Here is a 26,076-nt window from a genome sequence, read left to right on the forward strand (position 1 = left end):
TGACCGTGTCTACATTTGGTGTAATGTATTAATGTATGTAATTGCTTTCATCAAAGTAGGTGATATTAGAGCGGTGAGTGTCAGGTGTTAAACTTCTTGCAGGTGACTCCCTGCCTCTGGTACAGCTTTGATTCTTCATACAAAGGTGCAAAATAAGAATCTCATTACCATGATAATAATTAAGAATCTCTTTGCATGAGCTAACGAGCGTCTTCCTTTTTTTTCAGTGTTGAAGATGCCTCCTCACACAATCACCCTCCCACCGACAAAAGGTGTTCATCTTGCAATCAGCATAGCATCCTCCGCATATTCTCCAGTCTGACCTAACCATTCACCTTTTGTGTGCAGAACTTCGGCTGATCGCTGAACATATAGCTTCTTTATAGGTCCAAGTGCTAATTGTCAGCACACCGACTGACGTGTGCTGGAATCTATCTGGTTTCTATCTGAATCTAAGAACAGTCAGGGGCAATAGACACATTTTATACAAGTACTGTAGTATTCAGTTATGTTTTCCTGCATAGATTTGCAGAAGTATGTGGCCTCAGCAGCTAACATCAAACTCAGATGATTAAAAAGCACCAATGTGGGCTGATTATATATATCATTGAATAGATAGTAGCCTTGTATTAGACAGCCTTTGAGGTTCACATCCTCCTGACTTAAGGATATGCACCAGCGTCAATGTGTCAGAGAGGTAATTTAGCTGTCGACTGCCCTTCACTTCATTAAAATTGAATGATATCACACAGAGACAGGTGTACAGCGGGCTGACCTAACTCTGCCAATGCCCAGTTGGGCCATGCGCCAAGTATTGTACTCACACAAATAGAGCTGGCCCAATTTACAATCCGCATTTGCTCGTGTTTTCTCCCCCTCACAAATCACACGTGTTTTACAAATGCGGGATGATATGACCTGAGAGAAAGATGTTTTCGTTGTAATTGTGCATGAAGAGTGGCAGATTGAACTGCGCAAAAATTAAGATGTTTTTTAATGCTCTCCGAAATGTGGCCTTGGAAATACAGAACACGTCTGTTTGGCTCTGGCAGTGACAAGTTACTCGTTTTAACATCTCAATTATTGTCTAAGGAAAAATCTAATCCAAGTAAGAAAATGACATCTTCCAAACAACAACGAGAAACTTGTCACTTATAGAGGTAGACACACATTACCCCCCCCCCCCCCCCCACCACACACATCTCCTTGAGAGCAAATTCTAATTTTTCTTTTCCAGAAATCATCACATAACAAATGCTCCCTCAAAGTTTGCGCGTGCAAATTAATGTTTCAGATGTTTTGTTTAAGGCTGCCTATACTATCAAATGTTCCTCCGTGTGTCATAATTAGCTGCATGCATGGCTGCTTAATGCTGTACTTGTTTGGTAGGTTAATCCAAATGGTCTTTTTCCCTCCCTTTTTTCTTTCTAAGGCTCAGCAGGACATTAATTAATTTCTTCTGTAATTATCATGTCATGTTGGCTGGAGCGAAAGTTGATTCACTTAAATCCCACTCAAAATGGACGCATTATGGACCAGAGGCATGGCACATAAAAAGGGTTCTGTCTACTTAAACATAACAGATTATAGGTTATAATGATGTACCTAAAGTGGTTGCTCTGTGCTTCTTGAAACTTTTTAAAAACAGTTTATTTCGAATATGTATATAAACAAATACATGCACAATTACTGTACAGTACTTTAAAAATTACAATTTGGTAACTTAAAAAAACAAAAAACACAAACACAGCAAAAAAAAAACAACAACCAGTATGGTTGTATGTTGAAAAGGAGCGAAGAAAGAAAGAAAGAAAAAGTAGCATCAACTTAGGCAACTGATTGGACTAGTTTTTTAATCATCTTGGCGATAGAAAATGATAAAAGCCTTCATGTGACCATCCCTGCCCTCTGCTGTGTGGTGTCCCTCAGGAGTTAAATCCTGGGGCCTCTACTCTTTTTGTCTGTATCCACTCCCTTTGAGCCTCATCATTAAGTTTTAATATTGAATAATCATTGACTGTCCATTAAATATGAATGATTGATAACTGTATACGAGTCCTTCAAGAAATATGACACATCACGACTCATTGACTATGTAATCCTGGCAGGGCTTTAGACCTAAGATAAGGACAACAACATTAGGGCTGGGTTTAAAATATCAATATATTGATATTGAATCGATATTCCTTTCCGTAGTCCGATATCGATTCATAAAACCATGAATCAATACTTTTAATACGGCAAAAAAAATAAAAATCAATGTGAATCGTGAACCAAATCGAATCGGGCCCTTCTGAATCGAATCGAATCAATTTTGGAAATCTGAATCGATACCCAGCCCTTAACAACATGAGTTTTGTCTTTCATGTAAAAGTAAAATTGGTACTGCATGAAATCCTTAACTGAATCAAAAATCAATGTGAATCGTGAACCGAATCGAATCGGGCCCTTCTGAATCGAATCGAATCGAATCGATTTTGGAAATCTGAATCGATACCCAGCCCTTAACAACATGAGTTTTGTCTTTCATGTAAAAGTAAAATTGGTACTGCATGAAATCCTTAACTGAATCAAAAATCAATGTGAATCGTGAATCGAATCGAATCGGGCCCTTCTGAATCGAATCGAATCGATTTTGGAAATCTAAATCGATACCGAGCCCTTTACAACATGAGTTTTTATTGTTGTATTGTACCTTGAACAAAATGCAACCCTAATGGAATAATGCTGGGTTAATTGAACGTTTTGTTGTTAAGTTTGTATAATTGAATATTATACTCACTGTAACTGCAAAGCTTTGTGATATTTGTCAGTGAAAAATGCTACATAAATACATTTTTACTCAAATGTATAAAGCAGTTCAACTGATCAGTGATGGGTTGTTTGAGGTTGACTGTAATAGTCCTCACACATGTGACAACAAAAAGGAATACAAAGAAAGAAAAAGACCTGCTGTTAAGTGTTGATGCACAAAATGATCAGGTCGGTCAACACACAGACAAACTATCAAATCAAACAAATCCCTAGCCGCAGTGCAACAAGTAAAATAATCAAAAGTATGTATTTACTGGCCCAGTTCTAGTGTTTATATAATAATAATGCATCAGATTTATATGGCGCTTTTCTAGACACTCAAAGATGCTTTACAATGGAATGGATACATTATTCATGCACTGACACATTTACACTGTGGTGGTGGTGGTAAGGTACTTAAGTAGCCACAGCTGCCCTGGGGCAGGCTGACGGAAGCGTGGCTGCCAGTGTGCGCCTACGGCCCCTCCGACCACCGCCAAACATTCGCACCTTCCATACACCGATGTGATTAGCACTCGAGGCAATGTGTGTGAAGTGCCAGATGACCTACTGGTTACTAAACCACCGTCTCTACACCCCCAATATGCCATATGCATATGCCATATGCGTGTGCTTTTAATCAAGAGCAAAATTATAGGTACTGATATTAATATAGAAAGGAATGTATTGGATATAAAATTACAACACACTCGCTCATTTTCTATTCCCGCTTAAATTAGCTTGTTTGGAGGTCATGCAGCCGAGCCAGACTGATCCCACATCCCCTCAAAAACACTGCTAGTGCCAAATGCGGCTTTCATGACAATCGCGGACAGAGCTACAGTTAGGCTACTGCGACCAAGCAAGCCAAAACCAAAGTATAAGCATACTTTTCTTTTTTCACTTGCAAAGGGAGTATTTCATCACCAAGATGCCAAATTAAAAGAGAGAGAGAGAGAGAGAGAGAGAGAGAGAGAGAGAGAGAGAGAGAGAGAGAGAGAGAGAGAGAGAGAGAGAGAGAGAGAGAGAGAGAGAGAGAGAGAGAGAGAGAGAGAGAGAGAGAGAGAGAGAGAGAGAGAGAGAGAGAGAGAGAGAGAGAGAGAGAGAGAGAGAGAGAGAGAGAGAGAGAGAGAGAGAGAGAGAGAATGAATCACCAAACATATAAAATCCCAAAACTCACATTGAAAACTTTGTCGAACATTAGATTATGGGCTTTTTTTTTTTTTGAGCTAAAACTGAAAATGTTAGTTAATGCTAAAAAGTACTAACATTGCAACTCTGGCTATCTTTTGGATTTGACAGAATAATGCATCAGACCCAGTCTCACTGCCAAGAAATGGACGAGAAAGTAGCCTATTGTCTGCTTCATTGTACACTTTATCTGCCATTTATGCAATCAGCAAAACAAAAAATATTAAACACACTAGCATGACTGGAAAATTACAGTGCATAATTAAAGTGTCTGAAAACATTACACTGGAGATCAGTACAGGCATTTGCCAACAACATCCTCTGTTGTCATATAGTAAATTAAAAAAATTGATGTGTGTCATTTCTGCTTTTTCGTGAGGATTGTGCAAATTCAGCAATTTTCTGTGACTTAATTGTTGGACAAAAAAAAGATCAATAGATCAAGCCGCAGACCATGATTTATTAATTTCATTATAATCTCTTCTTCTTCTTATTATTATTATTATTATTATTACTCTTCATGATGCCTTGTTTGAGCTCACATCCTTTATGTGGGTTCACTGTTATGACCACTGACCAGCCCCCTAGGAAACTATAACTTGTCTTTCTAATGCCATATTATTCTGAAGAATAATTTGAATAATATTCAAATAGCATTGCAGGCGTTTAAAAAATGCATACAATGCTATTGAAATAATATGATATTTTGGTAGACAACCCTCTCCAGAAACTTCACATATTTATAATCTGTGGTAAAAGGATTAAAACTCAGCCTGGGGAGGGAATAAAATGAATACTGTACATAAAAATATTGTAAAAAGGAAAAGAAAAAGAAAAGAAAGCACGGCTTCCTGCTCAGCGTCCCGCGTGCACACAGGAAGTGACAGTCGTCCCGCGCTACACGCGTTTGGACGCTCGTGCCCTACGTCAGACGGCAAGAAAGCACACCCCAACTGGTCTCAAACCCCGAACAGCCACACGCGAGACGCGCTCCGTGGGAGGACTAACCTTCCACAACAGCTGCTGGGCTTCGGTCACGCCAGACGAGTACGGTGCTTGCCAGTGCCGGAGCGTGTGCGCGGTAGCGGCAAGGAGAGTAAGAAGAGAGGGAGCTTTCGGTGGGGTCTCGAGGATAAAGAAAAGAAGCGCGAGAAGAGTTTGTTTCCACGCTCGGCGCTGCAAAAGGAGATGTGCGGCGTAACATGGATATCCGAGGAGGGATAAAACTCGACAAAAAACACCTCGGATTTACGCGGGTAAATGATTTACATACCGTACTTGATTCAATCAAGTCACCATTTGTTTGTGTTCATTGACTGCTATCCATCGAGCTACCTTTAAGATGTACCGCCTCATTAGGGTCGCGCGCGTGCTGGAGCCAGCTGACTTTGAGCCAAGTAGTGGGTAGGTCGCCCAGGATTGGTCGCCAGCTAATCGCAGGGCACACATAGACAAACAGACAAACATTCATTAGGCGTATAAGGAAAATTTAAAGTCAAATTTGAGCCAAATGCTTATCACCCACCATGCTTAATCAACACATACACAAAGTTTCACATCTGCAAACAAACAATACAAACATGGCTAATGTACAGGGAAAAGAGAGAGAAAGAGAAAAAAAAAAAGGGGGAAATGGGTAGCAATAGTGAGTGTTTTAGTGAATCCTTTTTATTTCCCGGAGGAAGTACTGACAGACTGAGCACACATACTGTATAAAAACATGCATTTTTAATTACATAGCGTTGCAAACCAGGCATCATCTGAGAAAAATAGGTACACTCGTAGTGTTTGAGGGTATGTTGACACTGCATCCTGTATATTCTGTTCTTTGTTTATATATATCATGCTTTTTTTGAGGGGTCACAAATCCACCTATTGCTCTTAAGTACTGCTGGCAGAACTCATTTGCTGTCAGCAATCAGAGGGGGATTGAACTGAGTCTGGACTCATCATCCCTCCCAGTCTTTAATTGAACTGAGCTCCGAGCTTGATTGCAGTTAAGAAGTCCAAAACCCGTATGTCAGCAGCTTCATTGCAAGTTATTCTCATGAAATCCTCGTGAATGGCTGCACTTCTAAATGGTGCATTTAAGTGTATTCAATGTAGCTCAGAATTGATCACGGAGACAAATAGCGTCCCTGTGGCGGTGTTTTTGTTTTTTGTTGTTTGTTTTTGGCCTGGCTTTTTGTACTCTATAAATGCTATTTACTTTTTTAAACATGCATTCGTTATTCATCCCACGTTCTGCAGCAAATTAGAGCTTTCTACATCTCCTTGGGCTTCTCCTTTATTGACACGGTCTGAAATAGAATAGATGAAACAACAACATTGCATACAGTGAAGAGCAGGATAAGTGGGGGAAAAAACTCTTGCATTATTTATAAAGTACTAAAAAGTCAGATTAAATTGTTGCTCAGCACCCTGTTTTGAAGTGCATAGGAACATTTGAAGTACCACTGCATGTTTGGATGGCAGGGATTATCATCTATATTTAGTTAAGGTCATTTACTACCCCACAGAGACTTTTTTGCTCTGGGGTAGTAGTACTTTTGGTTATTTTGGGCTCTGGATATATCTTATGTGATTACTACTCATTAAGTTTGATTTCACATTGCCATTTGCACAGCTGTTTGCACACGCGCACACTACACGTTACGAGATATGAGACAAGGAACTCTATGATTGATTGATGCACATGGAAGACATCCAAAAAAGAACCTGGAGCTGCTGTCCAAGATGAAAATGTTTATTTAAAGATCTGTTTTGTGATGGGAGTGGGAGATATAGCACATGCTGAAGCCAGTTTAGTATTGCAGAATTTCCTTCCAGATCGATAAAGTATCTAGGCTGGGCAATATGGCTTAAGGCCATATCTCAGTAGTTTGTGTCTGAATGACGATAAATAATTATAGCCTGGTGTTTTCTCAAAGTAGAACAGTGTTAAAATCAAAACTACGTGGACCTGTGGCAGGTCAAAGCACGCAAAATATGTTTATAAGGAACTGACCCCCCCCCCCCTCCCAATTGTGGCATGGCCAGTGGGATTAATTATAAAGAGGAAGTCAAGTCAAAAACGTTCTTTATAATAATTTGTTCTATGTGCTCCCACTTGTCTAAACACGGCATTCTTTTGTTTTTATTTATTTTTAATTTTTTTTCTCTTTGGAGAGTTCAGTTCATTCGGTAATTTTACCGCTCATCATTGCTCTGTTTTTTCTTAATATATATATATTTTTTAAACACGGCATTCTGATTAATATTGCATTTGTGAAATATGTATTAAGCAGCAAAATGCATCTGTTTTTATCCATCCAAAGGGCGGCCATTTTTTTTGCCACTTGCTGTTGACTGAAAATGGCATCACATTATGCCTTAAACAGACAGGATAAGTAGCCCGATCTTAACTGCGAATCTCCGCTCCTGACAATCGCTCGCAAATGCTCCGATATCCAAAAGATGATCTTAACAGATATTCCTGCCGTGTGTGGTGTGTTCGGACTGATCTCGACCGCTCGGTGACGTTTGGGCCGCTCCGATCTCAAATCGGGGATATTCAACATGTTGGATTTTTTGGGCCCGGCTGCGCACCGTGTGTGGTTTTCCCCGAGGACAAGCGAGCACGCAGCCTGTTGACAGTGACGTGCAGCCAATCAGAAAGCGATGCGGCGAGGAAGGATGGTGGGAAATCCAAAATGAACACAGTCATGGTGCAACAGTAAAGTACGTGCTTGCGCTGTATCCACTCTTTTGAACAACACCTTTTCTTTTTTTATTCTGGCTAATAACAAGCCACAAACTATTGCCACTGGTCCGTCATGTTTGTTTCCTCTGAAGTCGTCTAACCTGGAAGTATTTATGAATGAAATCGTGTTCGCGTGTGATGTGTTGATTGTGCCTTTTCGCTGCACACCACCCGCTGTATGTAAAACTGTTATACCCGTGATTTTTTTTCTCATCATAGTCGGGGTCTCTCAGAGTTTGGAAGTCTGCCGACAATTTTAAAATCTTGCCGTTTGAACCAGGCTTAAGTGGTCAAGTAACAACCAATCACAACTCATCTCTTTTCTGGGTTTGGTCATGTGACATTCGCAAGCTGAGCCCTTAGGCACTGTGATGTCATTATCAGTCGACAGCAAGTGACAAAATGGCCGCCCCCTGAGATGGATTAAAAAATGGGTGGATTTTAATGCTTTGTTGAATTAATTAATGTTCTACAAACACAATATCAGAATGCCGTGTTTAGACTATTGGGGTTGCATATGACATATTATTGTAAAAAAATGTTTGGCTTCACTTCTCTTTAAAAATATATAATAATAATAATGTGTTCAGTTAATTGATTTCTAATTTGTCCACTTACTGGCCCACGAAACTGCAAGGTGTGCTGGGTGCATGTCATGGGAAATTCCCAAACAAAGTACATCGAGTCTCCTGTCGGCACAAAAATCGAGACATTGCTTTTGAATTAAAAAAACAAGTGTTAGTTGAAATTTCAGCAAAATAGAGCACGTTTTGAAGCAGACAAAAAGCAGGAAATAATGCAAGACTCAGGAAACAAGTGCAACATTTCAAAAGCAACATAGAGTGGTCAGAGGTTGCGGGTTCGATGCCATGCCATTGTGACTACATCAAAGTATCCTTGAGCAAGATACTGAACCCCCAGTTGCTACTGATGCTGTGTCATCAGTAGGTGAATGAGTAGCCGAATGTAAAGCGTTTTGAGGGCCTTGTAAGGTGGAAAAGCGCTATATAAATGAAGTGCAGTTTATACAGATAACAAACAATATCATTCTTATTATTATTGCAAAGTATTTGGACACTCTGTTGCCAATTGACTGAAGGCACTCCAATACAGCAATAACAAATATTAGGGGTGGGAATCTTTGAAAGTCTCACAATTCGATTCAATTCCGATTTTGGGGTCTGCGATTCGATTCAGAATCATTTTTCGATTAAGAACGATTTTTGCTTCAAAATGATTTGATTGCCAATTTTTGCTTCAATCTATAGATGTGCAAGGAATTGTAATGATCTACTCCAGTCTGACTCGCTAATGCTAATTAGCGCGCTACTCGCGGCACTTTTATCACTCAAAAGAACGGCTCCACACTGCAAAAAAATGACTTTTATTGGAATAACTTAATCGTGACTTTTTCCTTCTCTCTAATGTGGCTACAACTTTAGAGTGTATTAGACCGCGTGGAACCACACTGCCCGTAAGTGGCCAAATTGGGTACAACATGAACAGCACTCCAAATAAAGGCACACAGAGACAAAGGCAAGACATTATGAAATAATTTAAATAAAAATTGATTTTATGACATTTAAAATCGATTCTGAATCGTACTAAATGAGAATTGCGATTCTTATGAGAATCCATTTTTTGGCACACCCCAAACAAATATCAAGGGTGCTGTTCTGGGAGTAAATAAACATTCTACAGTCATTTTTGTCTTATGTCATTCTGAAGTTCTGGATCCATTGCTATACTGTAATATGAAACCATACTAAAGGCGAAACATGGCACAATCAATACTCGTCCCAAATCTGTGACTAGCACAGGCTTAAGTTCAGAATAATTTATGTTGCTCATGATAACATCATTTATATGATTGACATGAGATTGGCACTTTTTTTTCCTAACCAGCTGTCTTTATGAGCCCTGTGGCACATGTCCTTCTCAGAGAGTTCCTTGTGGATCCCTGCAATGGGATTCAAATCTTTCTTTTGCTTTCAAGTCCAGCTTTCAAGTCTTTCTTGGATGTGCTTCAGTGCAAGAAGCAAAATGGTCTCCTTCCATACATTTGTTCACAATCTAATAAAGCACGCCTCCATTCTTACTAGCAAAGTTGCAAACCGTAGTCTGACTGACAGTAATGTTGCGGTTGCCTTTTTAGTGTCGAGTACTGGATTGGAGGAGAATAGCAATTGCAACTCTTGCTTATTATCCCTGCATTTGCCTTGTAAAGGCAGAAGCAATGAGCCACAGGAACCGTTAAGTTCCTTCCAAGGTACTGAAAGTACATGGATGGAAAGATCTTGCTCATTTTGAATGCATGTTGGGAAAACATCAGCATATTTCCTGCCTTGAAATTTACAATACAACAATTTCCTTGGAGTGGAAATGGAAATGGAAAACACTTCCACAATTCTAGAGTCACATCAAAGAAACATATTTTCATTTGAATAGGAACAGACAGTAATTGGCCCCTTTTCCAGTATTTGGTGAGAAAGTGAGGTCTGATCTGATGCTGCACATGGCTCCTGTGAGTGTGTCAGCAGGACTCAGTGAAAGGCGCTGCTTCCCTCGCAGAGACGTTGAAGTTGCAGCCTGTCTCCTGCAGCTTTTCATCTAAAAGCTCACTGTGCCTGCTCCCTCTTGCTACATTTCTCCTCTGCAACATTTCAAACTGAACTTTGAACTGTCAAAAAAATAATAATAATCCTGAAATGGATTATAGAGGGATGATGGCAGGCAGCACTCGGCTCACTAGCACATTGCATTTTCCTTGACTATTGTACAACAAAATATTGTCGCTTTAGCAGCGCAGCACTTTGAAACAGCAGTCTGAGAAAATGGATTTATTAGCAGTAACAGTTGAATGCATTTTGCCCATCAAAAATAAAATATTCTCTCAATCATTACTACATACATGTGTCCTGCTACCATATTTAAGTGGCAATCTTCAATCAAAATTATTATTTTAAGGAGCCTGGCTCCAAACAAATTGCTAAAATGTCAAGATTTGCATGTGATAAAACTGTTAAACAGTGACATTTTTTTAGACTATAAGGCAATTATGAAATCCCGCAGGCATATTATTATTAAATTGAAAAAGATGCAACAAACCCATGAAGGTGGTCCCAATAAAATAACTATCAAGTCACTTGTGATATCGATTAGTTGCATATTAACGAAGACATTCTTTTTAGAAGCCTACCTGTAATCATTTCAAGCTCAAATAAAGGGCGCCGACAAATGGAATTACCTGGCTTTATAATGGTACATCAATTTTTACATTTCATATTCAGCCACGGTTCATTATGTTTAAATCTGGACATGCAGATGCAAGCAGGGAGAACCTTTCAACATATGCCATTGTGCTTGTCATAGGGGAGATTGGGACAAGTGCTCTCGCAGAGCGCCCCTGTCTGGAGAAATGAGGAAGCTGGCATGTGATGTGTCACACCCGCGGCTTGTGGGCTTACATTAAAACACTATTAGTCTCTTTGTTTTGCACCGCTCTTTGAGGCTCAGTCTTGGCGAGCGGATATGTTGGATTTTCCTCAATTGGCTCCTGCGGTGAGCTGTTTGTGAAGAGCAGAAATGAGTTGGCGTGTAAAAATATCACTTCAAACAAGTTTTGAGCATAATCTCACTGGCCACAATATTAGGTATACCAACACAATCCTTTGAGGTGCTGAGCTGGATTTAAATTTCAGTCTTTACAAAAATATTAATGCCACTCTGACAGTGGCAATCAAAACAGAGCACATTTGTTTTCTTTTGTTTATACAGATACAATAGAAAGTGAACCTCCCCAGACAGCAAAATTACTAGTGTTAGATTAACACTGAGTAGTGTTAAATCTAACACTACAAAAGTCTTTATATGTGTCCAAAACAATGAGTGTAAATCCTACACTTTTCAAAGTGTTATTTTTTTTTTTACATTTAAAAGGTGTTACTTCAACACTGTATAGTGTTAAAATTATACAATAGTAAACACTCAGTAGTGTTGAAAGTACTCTACACTAGTGTTAGTGTTAACAATTTAACTCAAACTAACACTTCACTCTGGTAAAAGGTACTTCATTTATATAACTTTTTTTTTCTCTAGAAGGCCCTCAAAGCACGTTTGACTTTGGGGTTCAGTATGTTGCTCAAGGACACTTTGGCATAGTTACACTGGCATGGTATTGAACTAAATTTTAATGCCCTTCCGAATAAATATTGTCAGGAAAGTGTTTTTTAAAATCAACTCAATAATTTCATAAACGCAAATGGACTTTTTGATTAACTTCAATCTGGTTTTCAATGTCATTCTAGTACACAGAAAAATCACCAGTGTCAGATTAACACTGAGGGTGTTAAATCTCACACGAGAAAAGTGTTTATATGTGTCCACACAAATTAGTGTAAATCTGACACTTTTCAAAGTGTTACTTTTTTGACATTTAGAAAGTCATACTCCAACACTGTTAAAAATCTAAAATGGTAAACACTCAGTAGTGTTGAAAGTACTCTACTCTAGTGTCAGTGTTAAACATTTAATTTAGCCAAACTACACTTTAATCTGGTGTTTAGGGTGCCAGGCAATTACAATTTTTAATCATAATTAATCACATGACTTCAATCGTTAACTCACGATTAATCGCAAATTTGATATCTGTTCCAAATGTACAATCAAATGTATAATGACATTCGTTTTCATACTCTTGTTAACATAAATGTGGAAAAAAAGTTAAGCTAATAGAAATATGGTTGCATGTTTTAGTCATTGATTCAGTAATTTCATAATAATTCATAACATTGAGTTAAAATTAAAAAGACGCACTGTACTGTAAAAAATGAGTGTGATATTGATTTGTGTTGAGGTCATTGTTCTGCCACTAGATGGCGTAATAGAATTTGTAAGACGGTGATAGCTCCGTGCATTTTTATTTTTTTTATATTAAGAGCTGCACTTTTTTTGTTATTGTAACATGCAACTTCACCCACTCTCCACAAATATATGTAATATTATTAAATTTATTACTGCTAAATTTTGACATAGATGTGTCTGCTCAATTCCCCCAGTACAAGGGGAACTGTGTGGAATCAACTCTTAATGAAGTACTAAATGTTGTAAGATTCAACATTGACTGATAAACAGTGTCAGTTCTAGGCTCTGCCACGTCAGTCGTAGAGGCAAAAAAGCTCCATCGGTAATAAGGTAGCAGCCAATTTTTGTATCGCAAAACAGTACGATGTTGAAAAATATTTTCTCACTGGGATTGTGCATCTTGAGTTGATTTTTTTTTTTTTATAAAAAAATTTAAAGCCTGAATTAGCATCATGTCTTTGGTCAAATAATACATGACAATATATGTAATATTCTACATCCATTTGCTTTTTTGTCCTAAAGAGTGTGCTGCCAGTGAGTGCTCCAGCAATTCTCAGTTGAAACATTTGTGCAATCTCACTACGAACAACACGAGCTGTTTTCATGTCCGGCTCCCGTGTGTTTAACTTTAGGTGGTAAAACATTCAAGTCAAATTTATTTATATAGCCCTTAATCACACAAGAGTCCCAAAGGGCTTCACATGCCCGCAGTTGACAAATATCAACAACATCCCCTAATCAAACCACAAGAGGGCAAGGAAAAATTCAAAAACCCCAACAGGCAAAAAATGAGAAACCTTGAGAAAGTACCGCAAATGTGGTAATCCCCTTTCCAGGATGATTAGGCTGCAATGGATGCCGAATGGGCAAAAATTTACATAGTTTGTGGTACTAAACATTATTAACTAAAATAGTGCAAAAGTCCATTGAAGAAATGAAAGCACAGCAAGATGTCAGGGAAGTGGGTCCTCATCCAAATCCAGCCCGGTTGGTCGGAGCAGCTATTTCCATGGCTGCAACTTCAAGGTGATGGTCCTCCCCGGATCGCATCCTGGTCAACCAGCACGGAACCCGTAATGCAGCATCTAAATCGGTCATTATCGGTCATCATTCCTTGTGTCTCCACCTTTAGCGGTAGCAGTTTTACTGCGCAATTGGCAACTGTTTGTATTTTGCTGTAGATCTGCCTGTATATCAGAGATAGCACCCCTTTCAGGCACCAAATTCTCATTTGAGGATGAAGTCGACTATGCAGTCAGTGTAGCTCTCGCTCTCCTTCATTGTTGTTATGCAGTAGAGAACAACACATGTACGGCCGAAGGGACATGATGATGTATAATATGTCATCACGTCCCTACATTGTCAATTTTGCGATGCTTGACATTTTTATCACAACACAATCACTCCGGTAATATCGTAGAAGTTATGATTTGGTACACTGAAGAAAATCAAACTCCAAAGCATGATGCCTCCCTCAGCTGTGTGTATGACGTTCTTTTGAGAATTTGCTATAGTATTGAAGGGCAGTCGCGGTAGCCTAAATGACGAGACGAGGAGTCAAAGGCAAGTCGTGTCTTTTTACTAGTATGTTATTAATTTATCCATAATTTTCTTAGAAAGAAAAATAAACAAGGTTGACTGAAAGCAGGTGGGTGGCCAAATATGTATTTTGGTCTGATGCAATGCGTGTTTGTTATAATCTGTAATTCTTCTTCAACTGTCTACTCTGCACAATGTTGATGTTTTCATTGAGTTCCATGTTTGTTATGTCCTGCTGTGGAAACATCAATTTCCCTTTCAGGGACTATAGTTTCTGATTCCGATACAGATCTGCTATAAGATTTGACAAATCGTGAAGGTGCAGTATATCTAAGGGAAAGTATATGCATATCATTACCTGGCTGTCTTGTGAGGCGATCTCAAATACTAAAAGACAAATGAAGCTCAAGTGCTGTCATTTTTGGACCTTTAGTTTAACAGCACCTCACAACTGCGAGACACAGTCTGTGATAGGATGGCGCTATCTGGATCAGTCTGTCACAGAGCTGATGCTGTCGCGCTTTGATTCATGTGTGTGAGGTCAGGAAGGGGAATTTCACGATTACTAGCAATCTCAATGGGAGCAGGGGCAGAAAATGAATTTTAAATAACCTGCAGGCACTCAGAGCTGTGGGATGGAGGAAAACACTGATCAAGCGGGTGTCTGCAGATCAAGTGAAGTCACAGCTCAGGTGATAAAAGATGCAGCATCTTATGCCATTTTTACTAGTCTTGTCTCGTTTCTGCAGCGAGTGGGTGTCTGGTCTCATTCATGATTCAGTGCTTGAGGGTGTGCGCTAGACCGAGAGACTCGAGAGTGTGCGTCTGTGCGACGGCCCAGCATTTCAGTGGGGATCTTATCTTCATCTGGACGAGAAGCACCTTTCTATTAACACACTTTTGAGCCCTGAAAAACCGAAAGCAGCCGAGTGATCAGTTGTAGTCGAGAGGGTCAATTCAACCGGCATCACTGTCTGACTGAATGACAATTTGCAGTTTGTCAGGTCCAGCTGTTGCCGTCAGATGAGAGAAGGAAAAGAGGGGGTACTGTGACAATTCTCAAACTCCTGAGTGCTTCTATTCTTCTGGATATTGGAGGGTTCATCAACAGGTAATAATTTATTCCAAAGTCAAATAAAATACTTTCACATTGTCGCCTCCCCTCAGGGGTGGGACAAAATATCAATATTGCAGTATATCACATTATTAGGTATTAAGGATACACCAGTACCCTATTTTATGGGGCCAGGGACCAGAAACAGTCCAGGTTCTTAAATCCGTCTACTTCTGCAAGAGTAGAATACCAATCTTTTTCAGATGGCAGATATTACACAATTAACCCATGTATCCACTTTTAATTTTTCTTTCTTTTTTTCTCTGTTTCGTTCTTTGTTTGTTTGTTTCTTTTTTTCTTTCTTTCTTTCTTTCTTTCTTTCTTTTGTTACATTGTTTTGTGAGATTTTTCCAATTTAAAATATATGCTTTAGCCCAATAAACACTGGTTTTAGGTTTGACATTTTAAAATCCAACTGCATGTTTTTCTAATTGTCGTGCCAAATATTTTACTATAATGAAGTCTCTAACTCAAGATATTTTGGTTATGTGGTGGCTCATTCTGAACACTAGGTGACACTATGTAAAAGGTGTAGTCAAATAAAGGATGAAGAAGAAATACCAGACAAAGAAGAACATTGTGTGTTATCCACAGAATCAAGCGAGTGAAAAGAAATACCACAAATTAAAACTACAATTGCTATTTCCATGTCCTACTGTGAATAAGTGATACAGAGAATGGTTTGCTGGCTGGCTGGATGGCTGGATGGATGGATGCTATTTCACCAAGCACACCCCAACAGTTGTGGTTGTGGAAAATGAAGCAAACCTTCCACACAGTTGAACCTTAAATTTATAATCTGGGCGACTTCCGACTTGAGAGTTGATATTTTTCTCAGGTTTTCTCACTATCTAACATAATTTTAACATTCATAACTGGCATTCAAGTGTAAAAAGAACTGTTGTATCATGCGACTATCAGCAAAAAAATATGCAATTACTCACCTATCAGTGATGTAACACAAGTGTAATTGGAGACAGAGGCTTTCATCATGCAGACTTGTACATCACACTTTTAACCTTCTTAATGTCATACTAGTGTTAACAAAAAACCCACAGCATTTTAATTTAATACTTCATATATATATATATATATATATATATATATATATATATATATATATATATATATATATATTATTTTTTACAATAACTCTGGTGATGTGAATGTGGTGATGAACGAGGGAGATTACTACATGGTCCTGGGAAGTGAATTTCTGCAGAAAATACTTAGCTGACCAAAACATAGACATAAATACAGTTTAGCTGACTTCTTATTTTCTGATTGATGAAATGTCACTTTAGCTATATTGTACTGAGCAGTCAGGCCAGATGAGTGTGCACCACTTTATTTACTATAGTATACTGCAAAACTTCTTGGTTTTGGCTCCATATCTGGTTCTATGGCCTTCTATTCATAAAGTATGAACAGCAAAATAATAATAATAATAATAATAAATGTGTTTCTATGAGGTTAATGAATGACATAAATGGAAAAAATGTATTATTCTACAACCTTTACAAACCATGACCAAATGAATACTTTTTATTTTAATGAACACTTTTAATTTGTCATTCACATCACTTCGTAGAATGGTGAGTGGATTAATGAGTAGAGGAGGCCCCAATTGGGTCAGAAAATGTTTATCGCTGACATTTACTGAGCTATCACACAGCAGGAATCATATTTCATTGTAAAATCATTGGTGTTTCTCAGAGACAAGAAACCCAGTGAAACTTGAGAAGTAAAGTTTAAATGTCGATTTTTTTCATTAACTTGCATCTCATGCAACACGCACGCACCCGCGCGCGCGCACACACACACACACACACTCACATAATCAATTACAGTTTAAATTAAGTCATTACTCTTGTCACTACCAAGTCATAAGGGTAAATCACTGAAGATGATGTTAAGCAACTGCTGTGGACACTGCAGTACCTGACCTGCTATCTGCCGCGTAGTAAACATCTTTGGATCAAAAGGTGTCTTTTATCCACTAACTAACAGATGCCTCATGTCTGCCAGCCTGCTAAGTAATGGAGATCAAAAGGTTGCTGTTAAAGATGAGGTGATGAGACTGCCTTTTTCAATAGGACACTCACTCACTAGTTTCCAAGAATTTGCTCATAGTGCCTTCAAAGCTGAATGATCAACCAACACAATTTTTTATGTAAAACAGGTAGAGCCCTCGGGTATACTCGCAGTGCGGCACACACATTTGGCAGATTTTTTTTCAAATATTTGTCAACGTTTTAAATACAGTTGTGTACCGAGCCCCAGTACTAAGATGGCCCTGTGGCTGAATTATTAAAAACTGGAGTATCAATTTGATAATCTCCACCCTTAGCTGTTCTGTTAACGGTCTTGGACAAATTACTAATAGTAATTTTTGATGTATTTAGGTTAGATGATGTTATTTTGCACTTTGTATCCCTCTGATCTCGTTTCTTCAGAATGCAGAAAGTTTACCCTGCCTCTCGCCGCCCGGGTTAGATCCAGCTCTTCTACAGCCTTAAAGAGGACAAGTTGTATAGAAAATGGAGGAGGTTGCAGTGCCAATTTTTGTTGAATTTCAAATCCTTCTCTCTTTATTACAATATATGGAATATGTATTCAGTGAAGCTCTTGCAATTATTACCCCTCGAAGGAGAAGCACTGCAAAAATATCCAAGAGCATAAAAAGGTGATTTGAAGTCTCTTTGTTTTATTATTTAAAGCTAACATTTACTCATTACATTGACATTGTAATAACTGCAGGATATGTTGGAGCAAAGATGACACTCTAAAGCAAATCTCCATAATGGGATTTATGGGGTAAACGTGTTGCCTTTTAATGGTTTTGTAGACTCGGAATGGAGGGAGTGTATAATATGTGAATGTGTCGGGAATGCAGCGGACGTATTCACACTTAAATCAGTATGCTGGATTCTGCTTTTCAAAGATAACTCTGAAAGTGTAATATTTCAGATGCCTCATTTTTTCACTGCTTGCTCCTTGATAGACTTTACCGAATATTTTTAATTTGTTTTTACCTCTCTCGTTATTACACTGATTGTGTGCAGTCACAGAAGTATGTGCCATCACTCACTTAAATGTAGCGGGGAGAGTCAGTTTAGCAAATTTTCTAATTTCATTTAATCTTTTCTCATTTTATCACCCTGTCACACACAAATATTTAATCTGCTGTTTTATCAAAAATGATCATACTGGAGCTGTCAACGTGTTTGGGGTGCGAGCGCCCCCCAAAAAAAACTTATCAGCGACAGCAGGAAATGTCTGATTATCATGGCAGCTTTTTTTTTTTTTTACGCTAATGTGGGTTGCATCAAAGATTAGTCCCCAAGAAAATGTGACCAAGGAACTGGGAATAGTTTTATGCTGTCAGCGATTGTAGCAGCGATGTAATCGCTGCAGCTTGGACAAATTTGAGGAGACGTTCCAATGCTTCATTACATGTCTTGACAACCAGTCTCCCTTTTGTCTCAGCAAGTTTCAGTACAGGCTTGAAATCAGTTGGATTTTTATTTTGAAGACATGATCCCTCTATGCAACGTTAATCACGCTTGAGCCTTGATTCTGGCTTTGTAGTCTTCTTGTTTTGCTTCGGTTTTTACCCCCCACCCCCCTCCCTCTATTTAATTGTGTGTTAAACTACTACTTGTCAGATTTTTGGACTTGAAATGTCAGATAGTTTTACACAATTAAGTCATTTTTTGAGCATTTTATTTGGTCTTTAAAGATTTAAGCATTAGTCTAAGTAGGCACAACTCAATTACTGGAACACAGTACCAATCAGTTGTTAATAACCTATTTTATTTAGAATTTGAAAAGTGTATGATTAATTAGTTTATCTTTGTGTAATATCCATAGGATGTGCTATTGATATTAGATATATACTGATCAGAGATGTGCCATAGAGGATGTCTGCTGGGATGTAAGTTCACATCACAAATGTCTTCAGACCACAAACCAGTTGAGACCAGAGACATATCCATCCATCCATCCATCTATCCATCTATCCATCTATCCATCCATCCATCCATCCATCTTCTGCCGCTTATCCGGGTCAGGTAGCGGGGGCAGCAGCTTTAGCAGGGAAGCCCAGACTTCCCTCTCCCCAGCCACTTCAACCATCTCCTACAGCATGATCCCAAGGCGTTCCCAGGCCAGTCGAGAGACATAGTCTCTCCAGCGTGTCCTGGGTCGTCCCCGGGGCCTCCTGCCAGTGGGACATGCCCGGAACACATCTCCAGCTAGTCGTCCAGGAGGCATCCAAACCATATGCCCGAGCCACCTCAACTGGCCCCTCTCAATGCGGAGGAGCAGCAGCTCTACTCAGAGTTCCTCCCGGATGACCGAGCTTCTCACCCTATCTCTAAGGGAGAGCCCGGACACCCAGCAGGGGAAACTAATTTCGCCCGCTTGTATCCGGGATCTGGGCAAATTTGTCCTGGGAATTTGAGGCGGCCGTGCCCCTAATAAGTTTCATTGGCATAGTTGTCCTGGTCAAGCGTAGCCGGACAACCGTGTGCTCTTCCGCTTGCAGCCCCTGGCTCGTGTGTGGCCAGAGTGTGTGGACCTTGTGTTCTTGGTCGATGTTCGACCATTTCGGCCTGGAATGGACCATCTATGGGACTTCTTACGAACTTCCTGATGTCGGTTTAACACGCCCCTTGATGAGACTGAAATACAGCAACAATGTATGCAACACAAAAAGTAATTCACGTTGTTCCTCAATTACATCAACAATCAAATGCATGCAATCAATTGGTTCTTTATGGTCACTTAATGAATGATTATACCCATCCCAAATACTTTGTAGAAATACTATTTATTTAGAGTATACTCACGCGAGGAAATAAAAAAAACAACTAAAAACTAGTGTGTAGTAACTTAATTCACATTAATGCTTAATTGCTCATTAATCTTCGTCAGAGGCAATTAAGGAGATTTAGTCGAAGGCCTTTCCATATTTTGAATAATTTCCAATGTCTCCTTCTCCTTTTCTTCTCTTTAACAGGGAACACGTGTAAGTGCTTCAAAGGACCAAGAAAGAATTTCATACATTTCGGATTGGATTTAAGCTTGCATTGACCTGAGACCATTAAAATGGAGTTGCTGTGGAAACTGGCTCTGCTGCTGTCATTGCTGGGCTGCCTGGCAGGTAAGCCTCCTGAATGACCAATTTATATTTTGTATTGTTAGAATATTGACTATAAATTGTTATTTATAGATTGGTGACAGCTAAGCATATGAGTAAGAGGAAACTAGGTTTTATAGCACCTAGCAACCTTTTTAGTAATCTCTCTATTTTGAGGATGATGTGAATGTCTTTTCACTAGTATCTTCAAGCATTGATGACAAAACTAGTCAGATTTCCCACTTTCAAAAAACATATTCCCTTTCTTGCAGTTGAACATGTGGCTATTCATTTTAAAGGGCACTTCAATCATTGCCCTAATTGAGATTGCATGGCTAGTAGTACAGAAATCCTTCCACGGATCTTGCTTTTAATGAGAGGCCTAATTTGCGTCTCTTACAAAATGTTCAGGGTCAAATGTGAGTTCTCCTAATGTCGGAGTTTGAGGATGAGAGCAAGATAAATTAGGGCTTTGCAGCATGAGCATGGTATATTAAAGAATGACTAATCTTTCATGTTGTCTTATTCCAGATTACTCGTTCTCCCATAGCAGCTGGGCTGTAAAATAATTAGCATCTGTGTGTCTTACTCCATCACTTTGTCTTTTTGTGCTACATATGCACACCTACTTTCGCCATCTTGGCAATTAGCACAGTTTATCTGTAAATCCAATACACATCAGATGATGTGTCGCTAAATGACTTTAAAGGAACAGTGAGTCAGTAAAGGATTAGAATCAGCACCATAAATTTGCATGTCTATTTTGTAGATCCTTAGGCATTTAGTTAAATCCAAAAATATGGACACAGTCAAGATTTAAGAGATTTGAAACTGGATGAACAGTTTGAATGGGCATATTCATGGCAGTGCTGCTTCGTATACATGAAAAGCAGTCTTACAAATTAAGTGCAAATTAGGGCGGCCCGATAATTCAATATCAGTATGTAGGCTATGTATGTATGTATATATAGAGAAAGAATCAATATCAATAGATTGCATTTGTTAAAAAAAATCAAACGTGGGGAGCGGAGCTGATTTACCGAGTGCTCGTCTGCCAAGTGCCCACCTGAAGAAGAATTCATTTGAACCAACCAAGAGGTATGCGTGTGACATACAACAAATAAATCATAAATCGCCTCAGTGCAACGCTTGCAATAAGCTTATATTGTGCAAACTAACAACTCCGGTTGGATGCATGGAGTGGAATTCAAGGACTTTCCTGTCTTTGTCATGCTAGCTCAGATGATTGTTTGTTTTTATCCCTGGCTCCAACAATCACCATCGTCGTAAAGTCACATTTAGGTAAAACAATAACATGTCTTATGGCATTAATAAACCTGCAAACAAGTAAAAGTTGACCTAAGACGGTTGTTCAACTGTAATGTGTGAGTATTTTTCAATACACTTATATCGTATGATCAACAAATGAATGTTAATGTAACTGTGTCAACGGAGGGGTATGGCGTCTTCCACAAATGAGCATTTACGGCACTGCTTGAGCCAGGAGCATGTAAGTACGGTAAATAACATTGCATTTTACGCAGCATTACACAATTACACAAAAAAACATTGTACATTGCTTGAAAATGTGTTTTACTACCAGATATTTGGAATTATATTATTCCTCTGGATATATTGTAGTTTATCCTTAACTAATTTTTATTTTGTTGCGCACCCCCAGTAAGAAAAAAAAGTTCACAACCCAACCCCATCCCCCAACTCTCCAACGCGACTATAAATACTATAATTTCTCTATAAAAAAAGAACTTGCAGAGACGATGATAATCCTTGTACACTGACAATGAGAGAGCCACTGCCACCTACTGTAATGGATGTGCAATTACACTTTATTCGAGTAGAAAATAAAACAAAACATGTTCCTTGGTGTCACACCCGCCCATCCCTGGCATCACACGAAGCCGCCCCCCAGTGGGGCCTGCTCCGCTATTTGAGGAGGACTATGCTACAGGCAAACAACCTCTTTTGAAAGCATTTTTATTTCCAAGATGGGCTGTTGTTTGCAAATATTCACTAAATATACGATCAATAGCTCTGCCCTTTTTTGTAATGACAGATTAAGATTGAATTACGCAAAAATATTTAGGTTACTGCAATAAAAAAAATCACATATTTAATTTGCTGACATCAACATTAAATGTTCAAAAAGTTATTTAAAAGTGCAGCTGCTTATGGTGGTCAGGTATGAAAATATGTGGATTCTTATTTGAGGAAAAAAGGGGGAAAATAATTATCTTCTTACTAATGACAAAAGTCCTGTGATTATGATTGATGTGGTTTCTGTTGCTAACAGTATATGAGAGAAGAGAGTTGGAAAGTTGGCCATGGCGGAAGCCTACTGATAGCAGAATATATTAAGACCCTCAAAGCCTTGGTGTTCTAAGAAAGATGTGGATAGTACTTTAAGATGCATGAGCACAATACTGGGTAGAGAAAGCACAGTGTCATAATGTGAGGTATCTACTTTGAGGGAGGTTATCCACCAGGCAGCCAGCTATGTGGGCGTGCAGTTGAGCCAGGAGGAAGTCGTTTCCCATAGAAAGTTCATCTGGAGTTAACCAGATCCCTGCCCATTCTTTCCCCCCAAGGGTGCTTGCTGGATGTGTGTTTGTGTATGTCAGGGAGCAGAGAGGTGATGTTGAAGTAAGTTAGAAGATGCATTTTGACCTGTACAGTGAGGGCTAACATGTGCTCAGCTTGGCCCTTCCAATCATCAAGTGAAAATTGCTGCAGATATATCACAATTTTGAGGAAAATGGCAATGTCAGTTTCATTGTATTGTATTTCTTACTTTGTGAAATCACAATGATATCTCATCTCTCAGTTGCTGTAAATACACAGAAAAAAAAAGAGAGAGGTGAAGCCTACTTTACCAACTAGGGATGGACATTTGAAAAAATGCCATTGATCACAAGAGGGAACATTAACAACCATTTTTTTCCTTTTATATGATGCATCCATTTTTTATTTAGTGGGAGGGCATGTCTGAATGTTCTAAACTTCTGTGTTCAAGGATTTAGCTCAATGTTCAATTTAGAGGATGCCACGTTTTGTAGGCTACATCTAGAGGTGACTCACATCCAAGTAGTGCAGTCCATTGTTTGTTTATTTATTTATTTATTTATTTATTTATTTATTTATTTATTTATCAGAATTCAGCATTGGTGGTAATTTATTTAAATGTCTCATATTATTCAACTTTTCAACTACTAAAATATATATAAAAATAAAATATAAAAATAGTTCTCAAATGTGTAAAAGACATGTCTGTAATATGCATTTGTCAAAATTGACTTTGGATCTAATATTTTTGCTGGCCCTAAATCAGCCAAAAAAAACGCTCTGTTTAAAACAGCCTGTTTTAGGGGTGTGTCACTTTTATGTAAATAGCTGAACCAGGCCACGCCTAGGCCATACCCTTCTCTCTTGAAGGGGCAGTGATTTTTACCATAAGAAAAAGTAGCATAACGTTACTACAGAGACGATGTTGTAGCGTTAGTTTGTGATTGTTTAGGTAATGGTTATTTTGCCGTAACCGGCAAATCTCCCGCGAACTTTATTTTGCTGTGAATGTCTCCGATTTGCCGTGAATGCTTGTAGACATTTACAAGCGGTTATGAATAACACAAATGTGCACATTTAGGGCACTGCGCGGTCGCAACGTTCAAGCCGTCTCGACTCGTCGACACTTAGCAGCCGGTTAGCATCATAAAATCATGTCAACTAGGTGGCAAGTTGCCAGTCACGGCAAATTAACCACCGCGGATTGTATCTTGACAACACAATATGCAAACGCTTCATATTATCCAACCACCGTCTGCTTTATCATATCTGACCTCTTGTAACCAAACAACCTCCACACGACAAATGTAGCTCCCTCTTTAAGCACTAAAAATACACCAGTAATATGGTAGGAGGTGCACATCTCTTATTAGAAAGGATAGGAAGGAAGGCTAAATCAAAAATGTTAAACTTACATCTTTCCCGTTTGCAGTCGTGTCACACTGTTGGGACCGATACATTATGTTTAAGCGTGTTGCAAATCCAGCAAGCTTTCGCTAACAAAACAGTCCTTTGAGAAATGATATCGGTACACGTCCTTCAAAAATAAAATGTATCCGCTGTCTTCTCAAAGACGAAGGAAGCAACCATTTTTTCCTGATCTTTGTTGCCCCTCTCCATGGAGCATTTGCGAGCAGGGGGAGAAAAAGAAAGGAGCAGCCACCTTCTTGAATTTCAGTGGGCGTGACAAACCTTTACCAGAGGTGGTGCCACTAACCCGAGGGGGCTGGGTCGAGTGCACTTCCGTGTCTTTTTGACGTCACTAAGTCACGGAAGTTTAATCTGCCTGTTTGAAGCACACATTTGAGAAAGTAGGAGAAAGCTAAAGACATCGCGGACTGACTTTTTTCATACCTGGTTGGATTGTAGACAGGCCGAGGATGCATATTATTGATAGAAAAGCCCACTAAAGTGCATTTTCATACTATGGGACCTTTAAGTGACATGACTTATCATTGGTGTTGTCTGTGGTCAAGCTACTGGAAAGCTGTAAGCATAGCAGGTCATCCTGAATACATTGGGAGTGACTTTTCAAATTTACCACCACCATTGTTCTTTTGAAAGTGCATGTTCTCATGAGGATTTACTAGAATGCTGTGGGTTACACGGACGAAAATGATGCTTGCGTATGTTATTTTTTTTACTAAATTTGTCTTGTGATGCAACTGTCCAATATGATTTACATATACAGGAAATTCCTAATTTGTCTCACAAACAGGGGCATTTGCTGTAGATTTCAGTTTATTTGTGCTAAATCAATGTGACAAATTTGTAGCGCAGAAAATCGTCCAAATCTAACCAAAGTTAAAAAATTAATGACTGTGGATTAAGAAAAAGTTGTAACTCTTTGATTGATGTTTCTATTAAAGTAACACCTAGTAGCTTGTATCTGTCAGCTAATAACTTTCTCACCATTGTTAAGGGAATACAAGCAAGGTATATTGCTTTAATTCGATGACAAATGGTCCTTGCTGAAGCAGCATGTTTCTCTATCTTATGAACACGGTCAATGGAAATAACAACCAAGAAATACCTTTAATTTTCTAGTCCTGCATACGGAGTTAAACCTAATCAATGATATTTTCCCCCAATGAGTCTGCTATTTGGACACCCTTCATAATTTGATATTGTTGCATTTTGTATGTAGTACTTTTGATTTACGCCAACATTGTCACGGGGTATGCGGGGGGTTGTGGACCCAAATGCAGAAAGCAGTCCGGTAAGACACGTGTGCTCACAAAAACGTTTAATGAACAAAACATAAGAAGAAAAATAGGTTGTTGAAACTATCAGAAACACTCAAAGTGAAAAAAAACAAAAAAACACTCACTTACATAGACAGGACTAGAAGACTAACCAGCACGATGAGCGAAAGCAAAGAAAAATGATCCAACAAGAACTGAACAGGAACCAGGAATTAAGGTCCCGTCCACACTAAAGCCAGTTTCAATGTATCCTCCCAAGTTTCCTACAGTTCAGGCCATTCGTCCACACGATGGCGCGGTTTCGGAGCTTGAAAACGATCAATTTTGAAACCGGTCTCCAGAGTGGAAAGATTTCAAAACGCACCCCGTACGCGTCCGTCTGGACACCATATGCAGGATATTCCTC

At 39.0% G+C, this 26,076-nt stretch overlaps 1 protein-coding gene across 3 annotated transcripts in view; it reads left to right on the forward strand.

Annotated features, from left to right (window-relative positions):
• Positions 1-4,908: 4,908 nt before the first annotated feature.
• The window catches only part of cntn3a.1 (contactin 3a, tandem duplicate 1), an 89,598-nt gene continuing 68,430 nt past the window's right edge, over positions 4,909-26,076 (forward strand). For 2 of the 3 annotated variants that reach the window (XM_086068401.1, XM_086068403.1), the window contains exons 1-2: positions 4,909-5,240; positions 20,266-20,409. In XM_086068401.1, the coding sequence (XP_085924527.1) occupies positions 20,355-20,409 (55 nt within the window). In that variant the 5' untranslated portion in view covers positions 4,909-5,240; positions 20,266-20,354. Of the gene's footprint in view, positions 5,241-15,124; positions 15,240-20,265; positions 20,410-26,076 lie in introns of all 3 variants that reach the window. The other variant, XM_086068402.1, reaches the window with a different exon arrangement.

This window comes from Leptonotus elevatus, chromosome 2 (genome assembly GCF_054856555.1).
Source record: "Leptonotus elevatus isolate MCC_2025b chromosome 2, RoL_Lele_1.0, whole genome shotgun sequence".
Lineage (NCBI taxonomy): Eukaryota > Metazoa > Chordata > Actinopteri > Syngnathiformes > Syngnathidae > Leptonotus > Leptonotus elevatus.